Raw genomic sequence first — 16,013 nt, forward strand, 5'->3', positions numbered from 1 at the left:
GGTGTCGCCTTTGGGCTCCTAAGTCACTTTCTCTAGCTGTTTCATGTGGATGCCTCTTTTAATTGCCAGATTGTGGAGAATGCAGCAGACCATGGTGAAGTGGGAAACTTTGGTTGAGCTATATTAAAGGACACCTCCTGACCTGTCAATGCATCGAAAGCGCTGATTCAGCATGCCTATGATATGCCTGATAATGGATCTGGTGAATGCATGTGTCTCACTCTATCTGTGCTTCACTGGATGCTGCAGAGGAGTCATAAGCCTAGGCAGCAGTGGATATCCTTGGTCCCAGGATCCAACTCTTGACTTGCTGGGTGTCTGTAAATGATGGTGGTACGGTCGTAGAATGAATACATCAGAGGTCTTGCAGAAATCTGGCATTCACCTATAGTAGTCCCTACCGCTGATAACGGGCACGTTGATATTAACGCGATTTGCCCGCTATATGAAGTGGACGGTGAAACTGCTGCATAATGTTTAAAAAAAACAAAATCTGGGATTTTCTCCCGTTTCCACCTCTGGATCATTGTGATTCTCCCCATTGTTAGGAATATAAGAACAGGAGTAAGCCATTCAGCCTCGAGTCTGTTCCAGGGCTGGTCTGTATCTCAACTCCATTACCCGCCTTGGTTCCGTATTTATTAATACCCTTGCTGAAAAAAAATCTATCAATGTGAGTTTTGACATTTTCAGCTGACCCCCCATCCTCAATTGCTTTTTGGGGAAGAGAGTTCCAGATTTCCACAATCCTTTATCTGAAGAAGTGCTTCCTGACATCACTCTGGAATGGCCTAGCTCTAATTTTAAGGTTATGTCCCCTTGTTCTGGACTCCCTCACCAGAGGAAATAGTTTCTCTCTACCCTATTGCTCTGGAGTTCCATGCGGACTTGATTTGCCACAACAACATATCAGAGTAATTCAAATAAATGTTGCATGTCTTTGTTATAGAGCTAATAAATTCAAAAGCATTAAAAGGGCTGGTGGCAACTTGCGAACATTAACATGATAAAGCTTCCACCTTCCATATGCCCGAAATAGCTGGCACGCTCAATGGCAACGCCTTTGTAATTGACCTCAATGGTAATGGCAAATGATTAGCGCCATTTGCCTGATATAAGTGAGTACCCGTGATAAGTGTGGATGGTACAATTGCAGATGTTCGCCGCAAGCTAGCTGAACACTGATGGAATACTATAACAAAATACTGCGGATGCTGGAAATCCGAAATAACAACAGAAAACGCTGGTAAAACTCAGCGGCCAGGCAACATCCGTGGAGAGAAACAGAGTCAACGTTTCAGATCAAAACCTTTCTTCAGAACTGAGAAAAAAAAGGCAGGAAATTAAACAGATTAAAAGGCAGTTTGGGGGCTGGGAAATGGGGGAGGGGATGAAAGAAGAGACATTAAGAGATATTCAAGGTGAGACGAGATGGTAATAGGACAGGTAAAGAAACAGACAATGGCTCTAGATGAAGTGTGAAATGTGCTGGCAGAGTGAAAAACAGCTGTCATGTGGGAGAGAGAGAACAAAAAGGAAAAGGCACAAACCAAAAGTGTGGATAAAAAATAAAAATATATAGGGGCTGAGGTTATGATCTGAAATTGTTGAACTCAATATTGAGTCCGGAAGGCTGTAAAGTGCCTAATCGGAAGATGAGGTGCTGTTCCTCGAGCTTACGCTGAGCTTCCGTGGAACAATGCAAGAGGCCACAGATGGTGAGGTCTGAGTGGGAATGGAACGGTGAATTGAAATGACAGGCGACCGGAAGCTTGGGGTCACCCTTACGGACTGAACGGAGGTGTTCCGCAAAGCGGTCACCCAATCTGCGTTTGGTCTCCCCAATGTAGAGGAGACCACAAACATTTAAATAGCAGTCTCTTAATTGCCCAAAAGTCAAATTGGCAGTAATAACCTAAACTCTCTCTAAGGATTTGTGGATTTCAGACACAGTCCAGCAGGTGTGACCACCCAGTTTATATGGGCGCCATTAGTACCTGACCTGCGGCCAGTATAAAGGGAGGAAATAGGAAAAATTAAAAATGGCAGGACCTCCGCCTTCCCGGGAGTCCATTCCCTCCCCCACCAAACACTCTTCCCCTGCTCCCTTCCCCTGCATATTGGGCCCACTGTCTCTATTCTTCAGTGTCTCAGTACACTGTGCACATGATCTGCCTCTGTACCCTGTGGATTTTAGTACAATAATATTAATGTAAAACACTGTGTACATGCTCTCAGTACCTCGAGTATCTCAGTATAATAAAGTTCTGCACATGGTCTATTTTTATACTTTTGAGTATCTTAGTACAATGTTCCCTGTTCCTGGGACTAGGGACAGGGTCACTGGCAAGGCTTGGAAGCTAAGCAGAGCCAGGCCTGGTTAGTACCTGGAGGGGTGACCATTAGGGAAGACCAGGTGCAGAAGGTCACGGAAGGAGCCCCGAGGAGGGGCGGTTGGTGAGAAGGTCACGGAAGGAGCCCCGGGAGGGGCGGCTGGTGAGCAGGCCCGGGCGTTGGGCTGAAGATTGTCGGACAGGAGGAATGGTGGAAATGGAATGGCGGCACGCACAGACGCAGCGGGCTTTGCTTCTCCCAGGACGGTGCTATTTACGTTTAATGTTAATGTTATTTGTACTGGACTCATGGGAGCTTGCAAGATCACATTTCGTTGTTCATGTACTTGTGCATTGTACAATGACAATAAAGTTGAATTATTATTATTATATGGTCTGTCCCTGTACCCTTTAGTATCTCAGTACAGCTGAATGTCTTACAGATGCTATCATGTAGTTGGTACCTTTCTCTGTTTTTAGTCATCACAGTTTCTGCCTTTCCGATGCACACATTTGCCACTAGTATCAAGCTGGGCTGTGGACAGAAACAAACTGGTGCTGTGAAATCACTTACAATTAATCCAATGATATGACTAAGTAAAGTATTTCTATGCAAATCAAGTCTTCAGTCTGACAGCTATGATATCCTGGGGCAGTATGTTTTTCAATCTAATGGCAAGGACCCTTGCGCACAAGGCACTTTCAGCGACAAAGCTGCTTTACTGCCTCAGTCACATCATTGACCAGTTAAGAAGGTGGCTTTACGTCAATCCCAGAACTGAATGACACCAGTGTATAAATACATTCATGCTGAGCAGATAAATATGTAATGATATTACAGGATTACCGAGTATGGCTGTCCATATGGTGACCAACATCAGTGGAGTTCAATTCAGAGTTTGTTCTATATCCTATCACACTACCTCAGTAGCTAGCCTACTTCCCTTTCCCGTGTAGAATGGTTCTAGTTTCCAAACACTCGTTAAATGGGGATTGTGCACAATCCTGAGAGATAAATTTTTTTAATTTGAGATTTTCCAACAGCAGAGAATATTACTTTGTTTCATTGAGATCATTTTTATGGAATATAAAACTGCAATGCATGGTAGGTAAAACAAGACAATTCCTGTATCACAGCACAGGTTATAAATCAGATCCACAATGTGGTAGATTTTCCAGTTAGGCCTCTGAACAGGCATTATCGGGCAGTGCGTTAATAGCACGCACTGAATCATTCATGTGCTGACCCCATCTGATTTTGCAGAGTCAGCTTCATTTACATAGTGTGGATGAGCTCTCAGCTCAAATTAGGTGCCCACATGGGGAGGTAGCCCTTAAGGAACTACTTGGATGCTTAACTTTACGACAAGAAGCTGCAAAATATATTAGCAATTACAAAGGCACTAAGAATGCTTAATGCATATTGCAACCTTTGCAAAGTTTGTTGGGTAACAAAAATTCTTGGCAAAAACCCAGTGATTTGCACAATAAATATGGAAGAAGAAAACCATGTTTGCAACCAAGTGATGGAGCCAGGCAACACACCAACTCATGTTTAATAGCTGGTGAAGTGGAGATGGTTCAGAATGAGGGGTGGTCGCGAGGAAGGTGGTTGTTTGCTACTCAGGTCACTTCCCCCACAGGACAGCACTGCAACATGCCTAGAAGGAGGTAGAGAAAAAGAGGCCATGATGTGCAGTTAATTGCTATAACCATGAGCACTGCACCCCTATAGTGCATGTTAGATGAGGTGTCCTTGAAGCAGATGGTACAGCTCTGCAACCTGGCTGCCTTTTGACCTGTGGCCTGTGCAGCCAGGTCTGCAAAGTCATTGCCAGTTAGGTGGGTGAGTGGGTACAGACAGATGGGCACAATCTGCATCTACTGCAGGCTGACTAACGTGGTATCCCCCCATTGTTCCTCTTTCCTCCAAAAAACACTATCCCAATTATCACTGACAAACCAAAATATAGGACTCTTTAAATGCACCTGTAAATAACACATCCTACCAGCCCTGAATGTCCATTTTAGGTGACTGAGCACGATACCAGTGTGAACACTAGGAAATTGCTCAGGTGTCTAAATGTCATCAAGAGCTAACCTTAATACAGTATAATTACCTGTATCTGCAAATAAACACACACTTCTGGCTCCAGTATAAATCCGACTGGAAAGTTGGATGGGTCACTAAATAGGTGGAAATATGGCATAATGGACCTCTGCTCATTTTTCCAATTGGTTACACCATATTATGCCCACTGATTTATCCCACTCTGGCCTGAACAAAAACCTATATCATTTTGGCAGAGATGTGGATTACCCTGAAATCCAACTTTCTCACTTTAGAGCGGGTATGTGTTGAACATGATGTGACAAAAATAGTGTATTTTAATTCTTAGCTTATGGATTTCCTCTCTGTACTGCATTTATCATTTTAAAAACAGGCTCCTTTAAGTTTCAAAACTCCACAGTAGAAAATGGCTTCTTGTGGCTCTGTTTTAAGTATATCAGGCCAGTCATGCCAATATTACTGATTACTAGCATACACTAGGAAAATAATCATCGAACACACCTAAGTGCTGGAAAAGATGAAAGTCTATCTAATTGGGACAACCCTAGTAAAGATCGCACTCATCAAACACCACAGGTGACCATCAGCATACCTTTGTGCATGTATTATGGAATTTGCTGTTCTTAAAGTGTCTGTCACGCAAACTTACTTCTCAAGGTCAAGATTGTAATTCAAAGATGTTTTATGGGGAAAGGATCGGGCACTTCTAACACGAGTTAGTTTTGCTTTTAACTTAGCTGTAACATATGTGGAGGCAAGATAGGAATACCTCTGTATTTTTGAGGAAGACTGTAATTGATAGGGATTGGATGGCGAGTCCTTTTGATAGGTGTTTGTCTAACCTTTGTTTGCCATTCAAAGGAACTTGATGACGAGTTTGTTTGCTTAACCCTTTCATGAAATGGGTCAAATCTGCTGTGCTATTTGGACTGACTTCAACAACTCGCCGTTACTATTTGCTTCTGTAAATGACTATCCCTTAACAACCCTGTTTAGTTTGTTCTGAACATGTCTGGTGTGACTGATATTAATCATTTTCTGAAGTGATGCAGCACATAAGTCATAATCTAGACAATAAATAGATCAATTCTTCACCAAGGGCATACTATCCTAGATTACTTTGGACAAAAGGGCTGGAATTTTAATTTGGAGGTGGGTAGGGAGCAGGGTGTGGGGCAGTGCTGCAATGCAGTTGGAAAACCTGGGAGAACTGGTTTCCTGCAGGCCCTGCCAAATTCAACAGCAGGGCCTAATTAGCATTTAAAATCACTGATCGAAGGCTGGGGGGGGCGGGGGGGGGGGTGGTGGTGGGGGTGGAAATCAGAGATCGGGGATCAGAGACCTCATGGGTGGCGGGAGTGGGCGGAGGTCGGGGGGGGCTATCAGATGGGCCGGGGAAACCTGCCTGCCTGCCCACAGTTAAATTTAAAATGGTGGATCACCATGAGGAAACGAGCCTCATTATAATTTTTTTAATGCCAACACGTCGCCTGCGAGCGGGATGGCTGCCCACCCCCATTAAAAACGGAAGAGAGTGGGTTAGAGTCAGGGTTCAGATTTCTAACTCTTTAACCCTGCAACCAACCCCAACCCGCCCATTTTTGGGGGTTAAAATTCCCCCAAGGTGTCATTTCAGTTACTAAGAGGGCTTGCCTATGGGAGCTGGCTTTATGTGGGACGCAAGAAAAAATATATGGAGAAGCCCGAATCACAACATGGTCTAGGAGGTACTTGTAGTTTCTGCCATTTTCTCCAATGCAATGCAGGGCCATCTTTTTGTTTCTCAGGAGAGAGCGGACATCAGCTACAGGGTCATCATTGGGTGGACATCTTGTAGATTGGCTTCTTTTGATTCTTGGACAGTGACACGGAGCTCTGCTAGCTAGGAAAATTTAGTACTGGATAGATACAGAGCAATAGCCGTAGAATTCCTCCCAAACTGCATCACATTCTGCATGCAATTATAAGTGTGTGCTTTCTATAGGACCCTCACTTTCATTTGAGACCACACCCATGCCTGCAAGCAGTTAAAACTACGTGCATTTTGCAGGACCCCCTTCCAGCCCAGAACACATCGATATCTGCATGCAGTTACAGGTGTGCGGAATCCATGATAACCTAGTTTGAAAACACTAACACAGATGGTATGAGGCTTTAAAATGGGAATGGCTTTGGTGCCTAAAAATAGGCGTGCTGAGTGGCTTTGGTGCCTAAAAATAGGAGTGCTGAGTGGCTTTGGTGCCTAAAAATAGGACAGCCTATCTGTTGAGTGATTGCTAAAACAATCAGATTTGGCATGAGGAGGAATCTGATCACCCAAAAATGGTCTGGATCAGAACATCCTGCTGCACAACTAGGACAAATCAAATAGGGCTAAAAAAATGGTATTACAATAGCCCATTCTCTGTCCCTGGGTGAAACATGTCTTAAACTCCAGCCTGGATTTTCTGATTGGGTGAAATCCTGAGTGCGATTTGTGCCTGCCTCATGAGATCTGGGTTGACCCCATCACACTTTCAGGGGGCAGCCTAAATTTAGTAACAGCAACAAGCTCCCACTGTTCTGAATGTCATTGATTGGGACATCATTTGGAGGGCAGGAATTACTATGATGCTATATGATTTAAAGGACTCGCGCAGTTTAAAGGGGACAGCTCATCCAAGAAGAGTACCACAACAGCAGGAGATGGCCAGGGCAGTGAGTGCCAATACGATCATCCAACACGTAGCAAGTCAGTGTCAGAAAAGATGGCCTTGCACTGCTGCCACATGCATTCTCCTGTTTTTACAGAAGGCCGACATGATTATAACCCAACAAATTGGTTTATTTAACAAAAAAATTATGAATGCACTAAATACAGGTTTCACAGCAGGATTCACCAATTTTCTATCACCCCTTGTACCATAAAAATATATACATGACACTGTCACGACTCTAGGCAAAACTCACTTTCAAGCTAACTGTCCTTAAGCTAATTTAGCTGTTCCAGTACAGCTCCAACACTGGCATCTGTCCGACCATGTGGAAAATTGCCCAGGTATGTCCTGTCCACAAAAAGCAGAACAAATCCAATTCGGCCAATTACCGCCCCATCAGTCTACTCTCAATCATCTGTGAAGTGATGGAAGGTGTCATCGACAGTGCTATCAAGCGGCACTTACTCACAATAACCTGCTCACTGACGCCCAGTTTGGGTTCAGCCAAGACCATTCGGCTCCCGACCTCATTACAGCCTTGGTCCAAACATGGACAAAGGAGCTGAATTCCAGAGGTGAGGCGAGAGTGACTGCCCTTGACATCAAGGCAGCATTTGACCGAGTGTGGCATCAAGGAGCCCTAGTAAAACTGAAGTCAATGGGAATCAGGGGGAAAACTCTCCACTGGCTGTAGTAATACCTAGCACAAAGGAAGACGGTTGTGGTGGTTGAAGGTCAATCATCACAGCCCCAGGACATTGCTGCAGGAGTTCCTCAGAGCAGTGTCCTAGGCCCAACCATCTTCAGCTGTTACATAAATGACCTTCCCTCCAACATAAGATCAGAAATGGGGATGTTCACTGATGACTGCAGTGTTCAGTGCCATTCACAACTCCTCAGATAATGAAGCCGTCCATGCCCGCATGCAACAAGACCTAGACGACGTTCAGGCTTGGACTGATAAGAGGCTGGTAACATTCGCGCCACGCAAGTGCCAGGCAATGACTATCTCCAACAAGCAAGAGTCTAACCACCGCTCCTTGACGTTCAACAGCATTACCATCACCAAATCCCCCATCAACAACATCCTGGGGGTCACCATTGACCAGAAAGTTAACTGGACCAGCCACATAAATACTGTGGCAACAAGAGCAGGTCAGCGACTAGGTATTCCAAGGCGAGTGTCTCACCTCCTGACTCCCCAAAGCCTTTCCACCATCTACAAGGCACAATTCAGGAGTGTGATGGAATACGCCCCACTTGCCTGGATGAGTGCAGCTCCAACAACACTCAAGAAGCTCGACACCATCCAGGACAAAGCTGCCCGCTTGATTGGCACCCCATCCACCACCCTTAACATTCACTCCCTCCACCACCGGTGTACCATGGCTGCAGTGTGTACCATCTACAAGATGCACTGCAGCAACTCGCCAAGGCTTCTTTGGCAGCACCTCCCAAACCCACGACCTCTTCCATCTAGAAGGACAAGGACAGCAGGCGCATGGGAACACCACCACCTCCAAGTTCCCCTCCAAGTCACACACCATCCTGACTTAGAAGTATATCGCCATTTCTTCATCATCGCTGGGTCAAAATCCTGGAACTCCCTCCCTAACAGCACTGTGGGAGTACCTTCACCACATGGACTGCAGCGGTTCAAGGCGGTGGCTCACCACCACCTTCTTGAGGACAATTAGGGAGGGCAATAAGTGCTGGCCCCTTGCCAGCGATGCCCACATCCCATAAACGAATAAAAAAAAAAATTAATTAGGTAACAAGCAGTATGGAGTCTGTGTGTGTTTCTGGGTGGAGGGGTGAAGAGGGGGGAGAATGGAGGAGGGAAGGAAGAGATATTCTGACACCTCCCTCAACTCTGCGTCTGGAAAATTAGCCCACCAAGCTGTCAGTCAAAGTTACAACCTTGAATGAAATGTCACCCCTGATGTAGGAGCTTGCAGCACAAGTATGTCTTGTTCAGCCAAGCCCTCTGCTGGGCATATTGAATGAAAACTATTTTATCATCATGACTAATATACCCAGAACTAAACCTTAATGAACCTCATTGTAACATGCAAAGGTAAACAATCTGATGTCTGTAACATTTCTCTTCGGGATAGCTTATTAATACTTCCAATCAAACAGGCCTTCACCTTAGGACAACAAAAAAAAAAATTGCATCTCTGGGAGTTAAACATTTGTAAACCAAATCTAAACCTCATAGCAACATCATAACCTTCCAGGCCATATAGGTAAAAGTCCCAACATGTTACAGCAGTCTCAAGCCTAACTCCTAGTGGACATAGGCCCATGACACAAAACTGCCTTTAATTTGGCACTAGAGGCAAACGCTCAGAGAGGGAAATATATAAATGTTAGTGATGTTTTTCTTAGGTTGAGACTGCGGCAACTTATTGGATAGAGTAGTGGTAATTTTACTGTGTATCTAGGAGTGATTGATGCAGTCATTGAGTGTTCCATTCCCAGCACTAATATTTCTCACTAAAATTCACATACAGAAGTCATAATTAATGGTAAAATCTGATCTGGACAATTACTAGCTCTCAGAAACATAAAGCTCCATTAGTTTTTATTTGTACTTAACTACCAATTCATCTTATCAGATTCAATCACAGACCCAGTAACACACAAACAGAAATAGAGGGCATTTCAGTAATAAAATCAAGCTATAACTTACCACTGAGAACATATAGGCAGTGCAGGCATTGGGAGAAAAGTAGAGTCCCTGGCCATAGATCCCATCGTTAAAATCTATAACAGTAAAAGATTATCTATGAGATCTACTGCATTAAAAGGTACCCACAGAGCAAGAATATAGGAACAGGAGTAGGTAATTCAGCCCCACAAATTCAATTAGATCATGGCTTGCCTCAGTACCAATGACTAATGACACTTGACGCTCCGACAACATTCCTTATTTTAAAAACAGGTTCTATGATGTCCAGATCACAAGGCTCATCAACCATGAGGGGATGCTAGCTTACCCACTGGACAGCAATTTCCTCTACTTTCTGCAGCATATTGCCCTCATTGTGCAGTTTCAAATTCACATACTAACCTTCCTTCGAGAAACCTTTCTCTATTATGTGCTGGAGTCGCTCTACACAGTCCAGACCCCCACAGTAATACATGGTGGTTCTATACATAGGCTCCAGCATGCTGTTCATGCAGCCTTCAACCATCCACTGAGTATCCTTAGGCAGATTTGCCTGCAAGGAGGAACAAGACAGTAATTATGTCCACATCAATTAATTTTTCAAGATTACAAAAGTTTGCTTCCTCTAATAGGTCAGGGGCTAAATACATCATATGGTGTGATACTGAGCCATACAAAACAGGAATGTCCCACCTTCAATCCATGCTCAGTCCTGCATTAGTTGAGCTCAATCACAGTGACATTGGGACACTGGCCTCAGCATCATTCACTTGGTCAAGGAATGTACTCCTAATTGCTATTCAGGGATTCTCTGCTGGAAAATACATATGCATGTGTAGATAGTGGGTAAGAACAAGAATGCCCTTGGGTTAGGAAGGAGAAAAATCACCCAGGGATCCTGCTCTTACTGGAAAGTATATGGGCTGAATTTTCCAGGGTGGTAGCGGGTGTGATTGGTGGCCGGTCGGGTGGGAAAGTTATTTTTGACAGCGGATCGGGAACCTGCTGCCATCTTGCTCCCAACTGCCTTTCCCCCAGGCACGTCTGTCATCGTGGAGCCAACTCAACCGGCAGCGGCGGGGGACCCAATTGAGATCATTATCAGGTAGTTGAGCCTTTTTTCACTTACTTTTTAAATTTCCCTGCATGGCCATGGGATTCACACAGCTCGGGAACCACGTCTGTCAACCTGAGGCGTGGTTCCGTGGCAGCATGCAAAACAAACCAAAATAAAAATATGTTGATTACATCAGCTAACAGATTGATGGAGATTCTGTTCTACTTGAAAAGCTATTGGTAAATTTTAATTCAGAAATTCCTGAAGGGATTCAAGTGTTACCCTGGATGGTGAGGGAAATACATTTTCTTCCACTGACCATTTTCGGCTGTTGCCTTCCAACTGAACTGTAATTGCAGTGAATTAATCTGTACTATAAAAAATGACACATACCATTTAAATAAATTTTTGTGTTGTTTCTGGTCAGGTTTTTCTCACAGTATACAGCGATTGTCCAGTTACATATTAAATCAAGTCATCAACTGTAACAATTTCATTCTCATCACTCATTCCATGGTTCAATTTGCTTTCAGTCCCTGAATATAACTAATTTAATTTTTCAGTCTGAGACTTTAGGGTGAATTTCTGCAGAGGTTCTCTCACTTGTCCATTGTTATCTTCAACGGAAGAGCTGCAGAAATCCCAGAAACACATTGTAAGCATCACTTACACTGTTTGTCAGGGCTTCCGCAGCTCTTCCGCTGAACTTGCACAAGATTGTAAATCCACCCCTTTACAATTACATTTAAAATCTGCTTAATTTTATGTATTACCTATACACACACATCTTTTAGTTGTACCACTTACTGATACAAAAGTCTACAGATTTGTGACTAAAGCACCAATAACTTCCCAATGAATGTACTTTTTTCATTATGTTCTTGATTGTATTTGTAGATGGCATCATATTACTTGGAGAATATTATTTAAATCATTTTTTGTCACTCATATATAACTTTTATTATATTATTGTAGAGTAAAATTCAACACCCACAATGTTAGATTAAACTTCAAATTTAATGTGGCCATGGACCCTTTGAGGATCCCAATTGAAAACGCATCATGAATGACGTCACCAGACCCGCTCCATCTCATTGGGCCGGGTAACGCGCTGGGCGGGCTTAATAGGCCCCCATTAAGGTAAGTTAATTTTCTACAGTGGGATGGAGCCAGCAGTGGGTTCGCGACCCACCATTGACACTGGCCGCACTGGACCCGCCAAGGTAAAGAAAATTCCGGCCTATGCATGTGTAACAGCCTGCTGACACTCATTGTCTAGGCACACACGTGAACCTTTTTGGGTGAAACACTGCAAGACAGGAGGAACAAAATGCCAGCATCTTCAGGGGGGGATGAAAGAAAGTGAGGGGGGAGACCCTACGTTGTACCTTAAGGACAGATGTCACCTCAAACTGGATGTTTTTCAATCTTGATTCTTTCTCCATAGTTTTGATAAACTGTTGCTCAATCTGCTTGTACTCTTCAGCAGCTGAGTTCCACTGCACTGGGCTTTCACCTGCTGCACAGAGACATGCGGTAAATACAATTATCATAGATGTATACTGTCTAAATATCAGTTGTTAAACCAATACCAGACTGAAGGGAGACAGAAGCACAGATGAGGGTCAGGGGAGCAAGAGCGAAGCACAGATGGGGGTGGGGGGGAAGAGAGAGAGAGAGAGCAGCACAGACAGTGGAGACAGAGAGAGCAGCACAAACAATGGAGAAAGAGAGAGCAGTACAAACAGTGGAGACAAAGAAGCACAGATGAGGGTCAGGGGAGCAAGAGCGAAGCACAGATGGGGGTGGGGGGGGAAGAGCGAGAGAGAGAGAGAGCAGCACAGACAGTGGAGACAGAGAGAGCAGCACAAACAATGGAGAAAGAGAGCAGTACAAACAGTGGAGACAAAGAAGCACAGATGAGGGTCAGGGGAGCAAGAGCGAAGCACAGATGGGGGTGGAGGGGGAAGAGAGAGAGAGAGAGAGAGCAGCACAGACAGTGGAGACAGAGAGAGCAGCACAAACAATGGAGAAAGAGAGAGCAGTACAAACAGTGGAGACAAAGAAGCACAGATGAGGGTCAGGGGAGCAAAAGCAAAGCACAGATGGGGGTGGGGGGGGAAGAGAGAGAGAGAGAGAGCAGCGCAGACGGTGGAGACAGAGAGAGAAGCACAGACGGTGGAGACAGAGAAAAGCACAGACGGTGAAGGCAGAGAAGAGCACAGACGGTGAAGGCAGAGAAGAGCACAGACGGTGAAGGCAGAGAAGAGCACAGACGGTGAAGGCAGAGAAGAGCACAGATGGTGGAGGCAGAGAAGAGCACAGACGATGGAGGCAGAGAAGAGCACAGACGGTGGAGGCAGAGCACAGACGATGGAGGCAGAGAAGAGCACAGACGATGGAGGCAGAGAAGAGCACAGACGGTGGAGGCAGAGCACAGACGATGGAGGCAGAGAAGAGCACAGACGATGGAGGCAGAGAAGAGCACAGACGGTGGAGGCAGAGAAGAGCACAGACGGTGGAGGCAGAGAAGAGCACAGACGGTGGAGGCAGAGCACAGACGATGGAGGCAGAGAAGAGCACAGACGGTGGAGGCAGAGAAGAGCACAGACGGTGGAGGCAGAGAAGAGCACAGATGGTGGAGGCAGAGAAAAGCACGGTGGAGACAGAGAGAAGCACAGTGGAGACAGAGAGAAGCACAGTGGAGACAGAGAGAGAAGCAAACAGGGAGAGATATCTGCTTATTGCCAACCTCATAGTTCCCCAACCCCGCACAGCCCGCTTCTACCTCCTTCCCAAGATCCACAAACAGGACTGCCCTGGTAGACCCATCGTTTTAGCCTGTTCTTGCCCCACGGAACTTATCTCTCCCTATCTCGACTCTCTTTTCTCCCCTTGTCCAGTCTCTTCCCACCTACATCCGCGACTATTCTGATGCCCTATGCCACTAATAATTTCCAGTTTCCTGGCCCCAACTGTCTCCTTTTCACCATGGACGTACAATCCCTCTACACCTCTGTTATAAATCTCACCATCAAGAAACTACTCATGAAATAACACTGGACGGCCAGCTGGTGGTGCCATCCACGGAGTATAAATACTCGGGCGTGGGCCCAGCTTTCCAGGGACATTTTGTAAGACAAGGAACTAGTGAAGTACAACTAGACCGCCATGTTCTGAAACAAGTTGATTTACGCTCAAACCAAGTGCGTAGTGAGTTTTATTACGTCAATTTAATCAACTTGATATCGACTCCACGCTTTGGGTGATTTTGGGAACAGCCAGCTACGACTCGAACCGCAGAAGGGAACTCAGACAAGTAATCGATCCATCATGGAGAAACTCAGACCCACCCGTCTCGACCTGGACCCAAATTCACTTACAGCTGCTAAGGTATGGAAACACTGGTATCGTACTTTCAGCAACTTCCTCAGGGCGTGTGGTGAAAATGTTCCTGATAAATTAGAGATACTTGCTAATTATGTATCCCCTCATGTGTTTGATTATATTGAAGACTGTGTAGACTATGACGCCACTATCCAAGAACTACAGCAGCTATATGTCAAGTCCCCAAATGAAATTTTTGCTCGGCATCTACTGGCCACAACTCGACAACAACCCGGGGAATCACTTGAATTCCTTCAGAAACTTCGCAGGCTCAGCAAGGATTGTAATCTTAAAGCTGTTACAGCTGAGCAGTACCAGGAGGAGTTAATTTGTGATTCCTTTATTAATGGGATTGCATCTCCCTTCATACGTCAGCAGCTGTTGGAGAATAAAACCCTCAAGTTACAGGCTGCCTATGACCAGGCATGTTCTCTGGACTTAGCAAGAGGAATGCAGACACCTATCTTTCACCACGTGCACGGGCTGCTATCACTTTTAGTGACTCCTTCGATAGGCCTCGGGCGGAAGCCCTCACGGATGACGACTCCAACCTGGCTGATGACAACTCTACCCTAGAAACCTACACTGATGACGACCCCGCCCTAGCGGCATCTTGGCAATCTGGAAGGAAGTGTTTCTTCTGTGGAGGTGCATTCCATTATAGGAAATTTTGTCCTGCTCGTAACGCGACCTGCAGTCATTGCAGCAAGAAAGGTCACTTTTCTAAGGTATGCCAGTCAAGAGCCGCTGTTAGTAAGTGTGGTGATTATTCCTTGTTTAGTAAAAGTATTGTGATTGGTTGTTTGTTAACTGCCTTGGGATATATGTTGTAATCTCATTGGTAGTTGATGTCACATGATGTGTGGTGGCCACCTTAAATTCACTTCTTTTCCAGCTTTGGTTGGGACTGGATGTGGAAAGATGTGCTGCAGATTTTAAAGTTAATAAAGCCTAGTTTTGGAAGGCAAATCTATTCTTTATTTCAATTTATTAACTTTATGTTAGAATGGAGCGATATCTTCAACCAGAACGATTCAAGGCTGACCCCAATTCTGCTGGAGTGGATGATAAATGGAAACATTGGTATTGTACATTTAAAAACTTTTTGGGCGTGTTGGATCAAGAGTCTCTAAATAAGCTGAATATGCTGATCAACTACATTGCTCCGGATGTATATAAATATATTTTGGACTGTAAAACTTATGAAGTGGCTATTTCTACATTGGAAAAGATTTTTGTTAAACCAAAGAATGAGGTATTTGCACGTCACCTTCTATCTGCCCATAGGCAGCAGGTGGGAGAATCTTTGGATACTTATTTACAAGCACTTCGGTGCCTTAGTGTTAACTGTAATTATAAGGCCGTGATGGCTGAAGAATATAAGGAAGAATCGGTACAGGATGCTTTTATTAATGGATTACTGTCTAGATCAATTCGTCAGCGGTTGTTAGAAAATAAGACTTTGGATCTTAAAAGTGCTTTTGAGCAAGCTTCTACATTGGATGTGGCTCAGAGAAGTTCGGATTCTTATGCTCTTTTTAATCGGCCTGCGACTATGGTTTCGGCAGTTTCGGATGAAAAGGAATTATGTGGACTTAATGGGAGTGGTTTACTAGATTCTGAAACAGTTTCTACTTCGGCGGCTGTTGCCTCTAGGATTCAGAAGTGTTATTTTTGTGGGAATATCCGGCACCCTCGTCTGAAGTGTCCTGCTCGGGAGGCTGTGTGTAGTAAATGCGGCAAGAGAGGTCATTATGCACGCGTGTGCAAATCATCAGGTTCAATTACCTCCTCC

At 44.8% G+C, this 16,013-nt stretch overlaps 1 protein-coding gene across 2 annotated transcripts in view; it reads right to left on the minus strand.

Moving 5' to 3' along the window:
• The window catches only part of LOC147116298 (uncharacterized), a 313,953-nt gene that overhangs the window by 17,764 nt on the left and 280,176 nt on the right, over positions 1 to 16,013 (minus strand). Inside the window, exons 12-15 of one of the 2 annotated variants that reach the window (XM_085991139.1) lie at positions 12,220 to 12,347; positions 10,177 to 10,327; positions 9,796 to 9,869; positions 2,798 to 2,868 (exon numbers count right to left, since the gene is read on the minus strand). In XM_085991139.1, coding sequence (XP_085847265.1) covers positions 2,798 to 2,868; positions 9,796 to 9,869; positions 10,177 to 10,327; positions 12,220 to 12,347 — 424 coding nt within the window. Of the gene's footprint in view, positions 1 to 2,797; positions 2,869 to 9,795; positions 9,870 to 10,176; positions 10,328 to 12,219; positions 12,351 to 16,013 lie in introns of both variants that reach the window. The other variant, XM_085991138.1, reaches the window with a different exon arrangement.

The sequence above is a fragment of the Somniosus microcephalus genome, chromosome 6 (assembly GCF_052327205.1).
Source record: "Somniosus microcephalus isolate GS21.2 chromosome 6, FLI_Smic_1.0, whole genome shotgun sequence".
In the NCBI taxonomy this organism is placed as follows: Eukaryota; Metazoa; Chordata; class Chondrichthyes; order Squaliformes; family Somniosidae; genus Somniosus; species Somniosus microcephalus.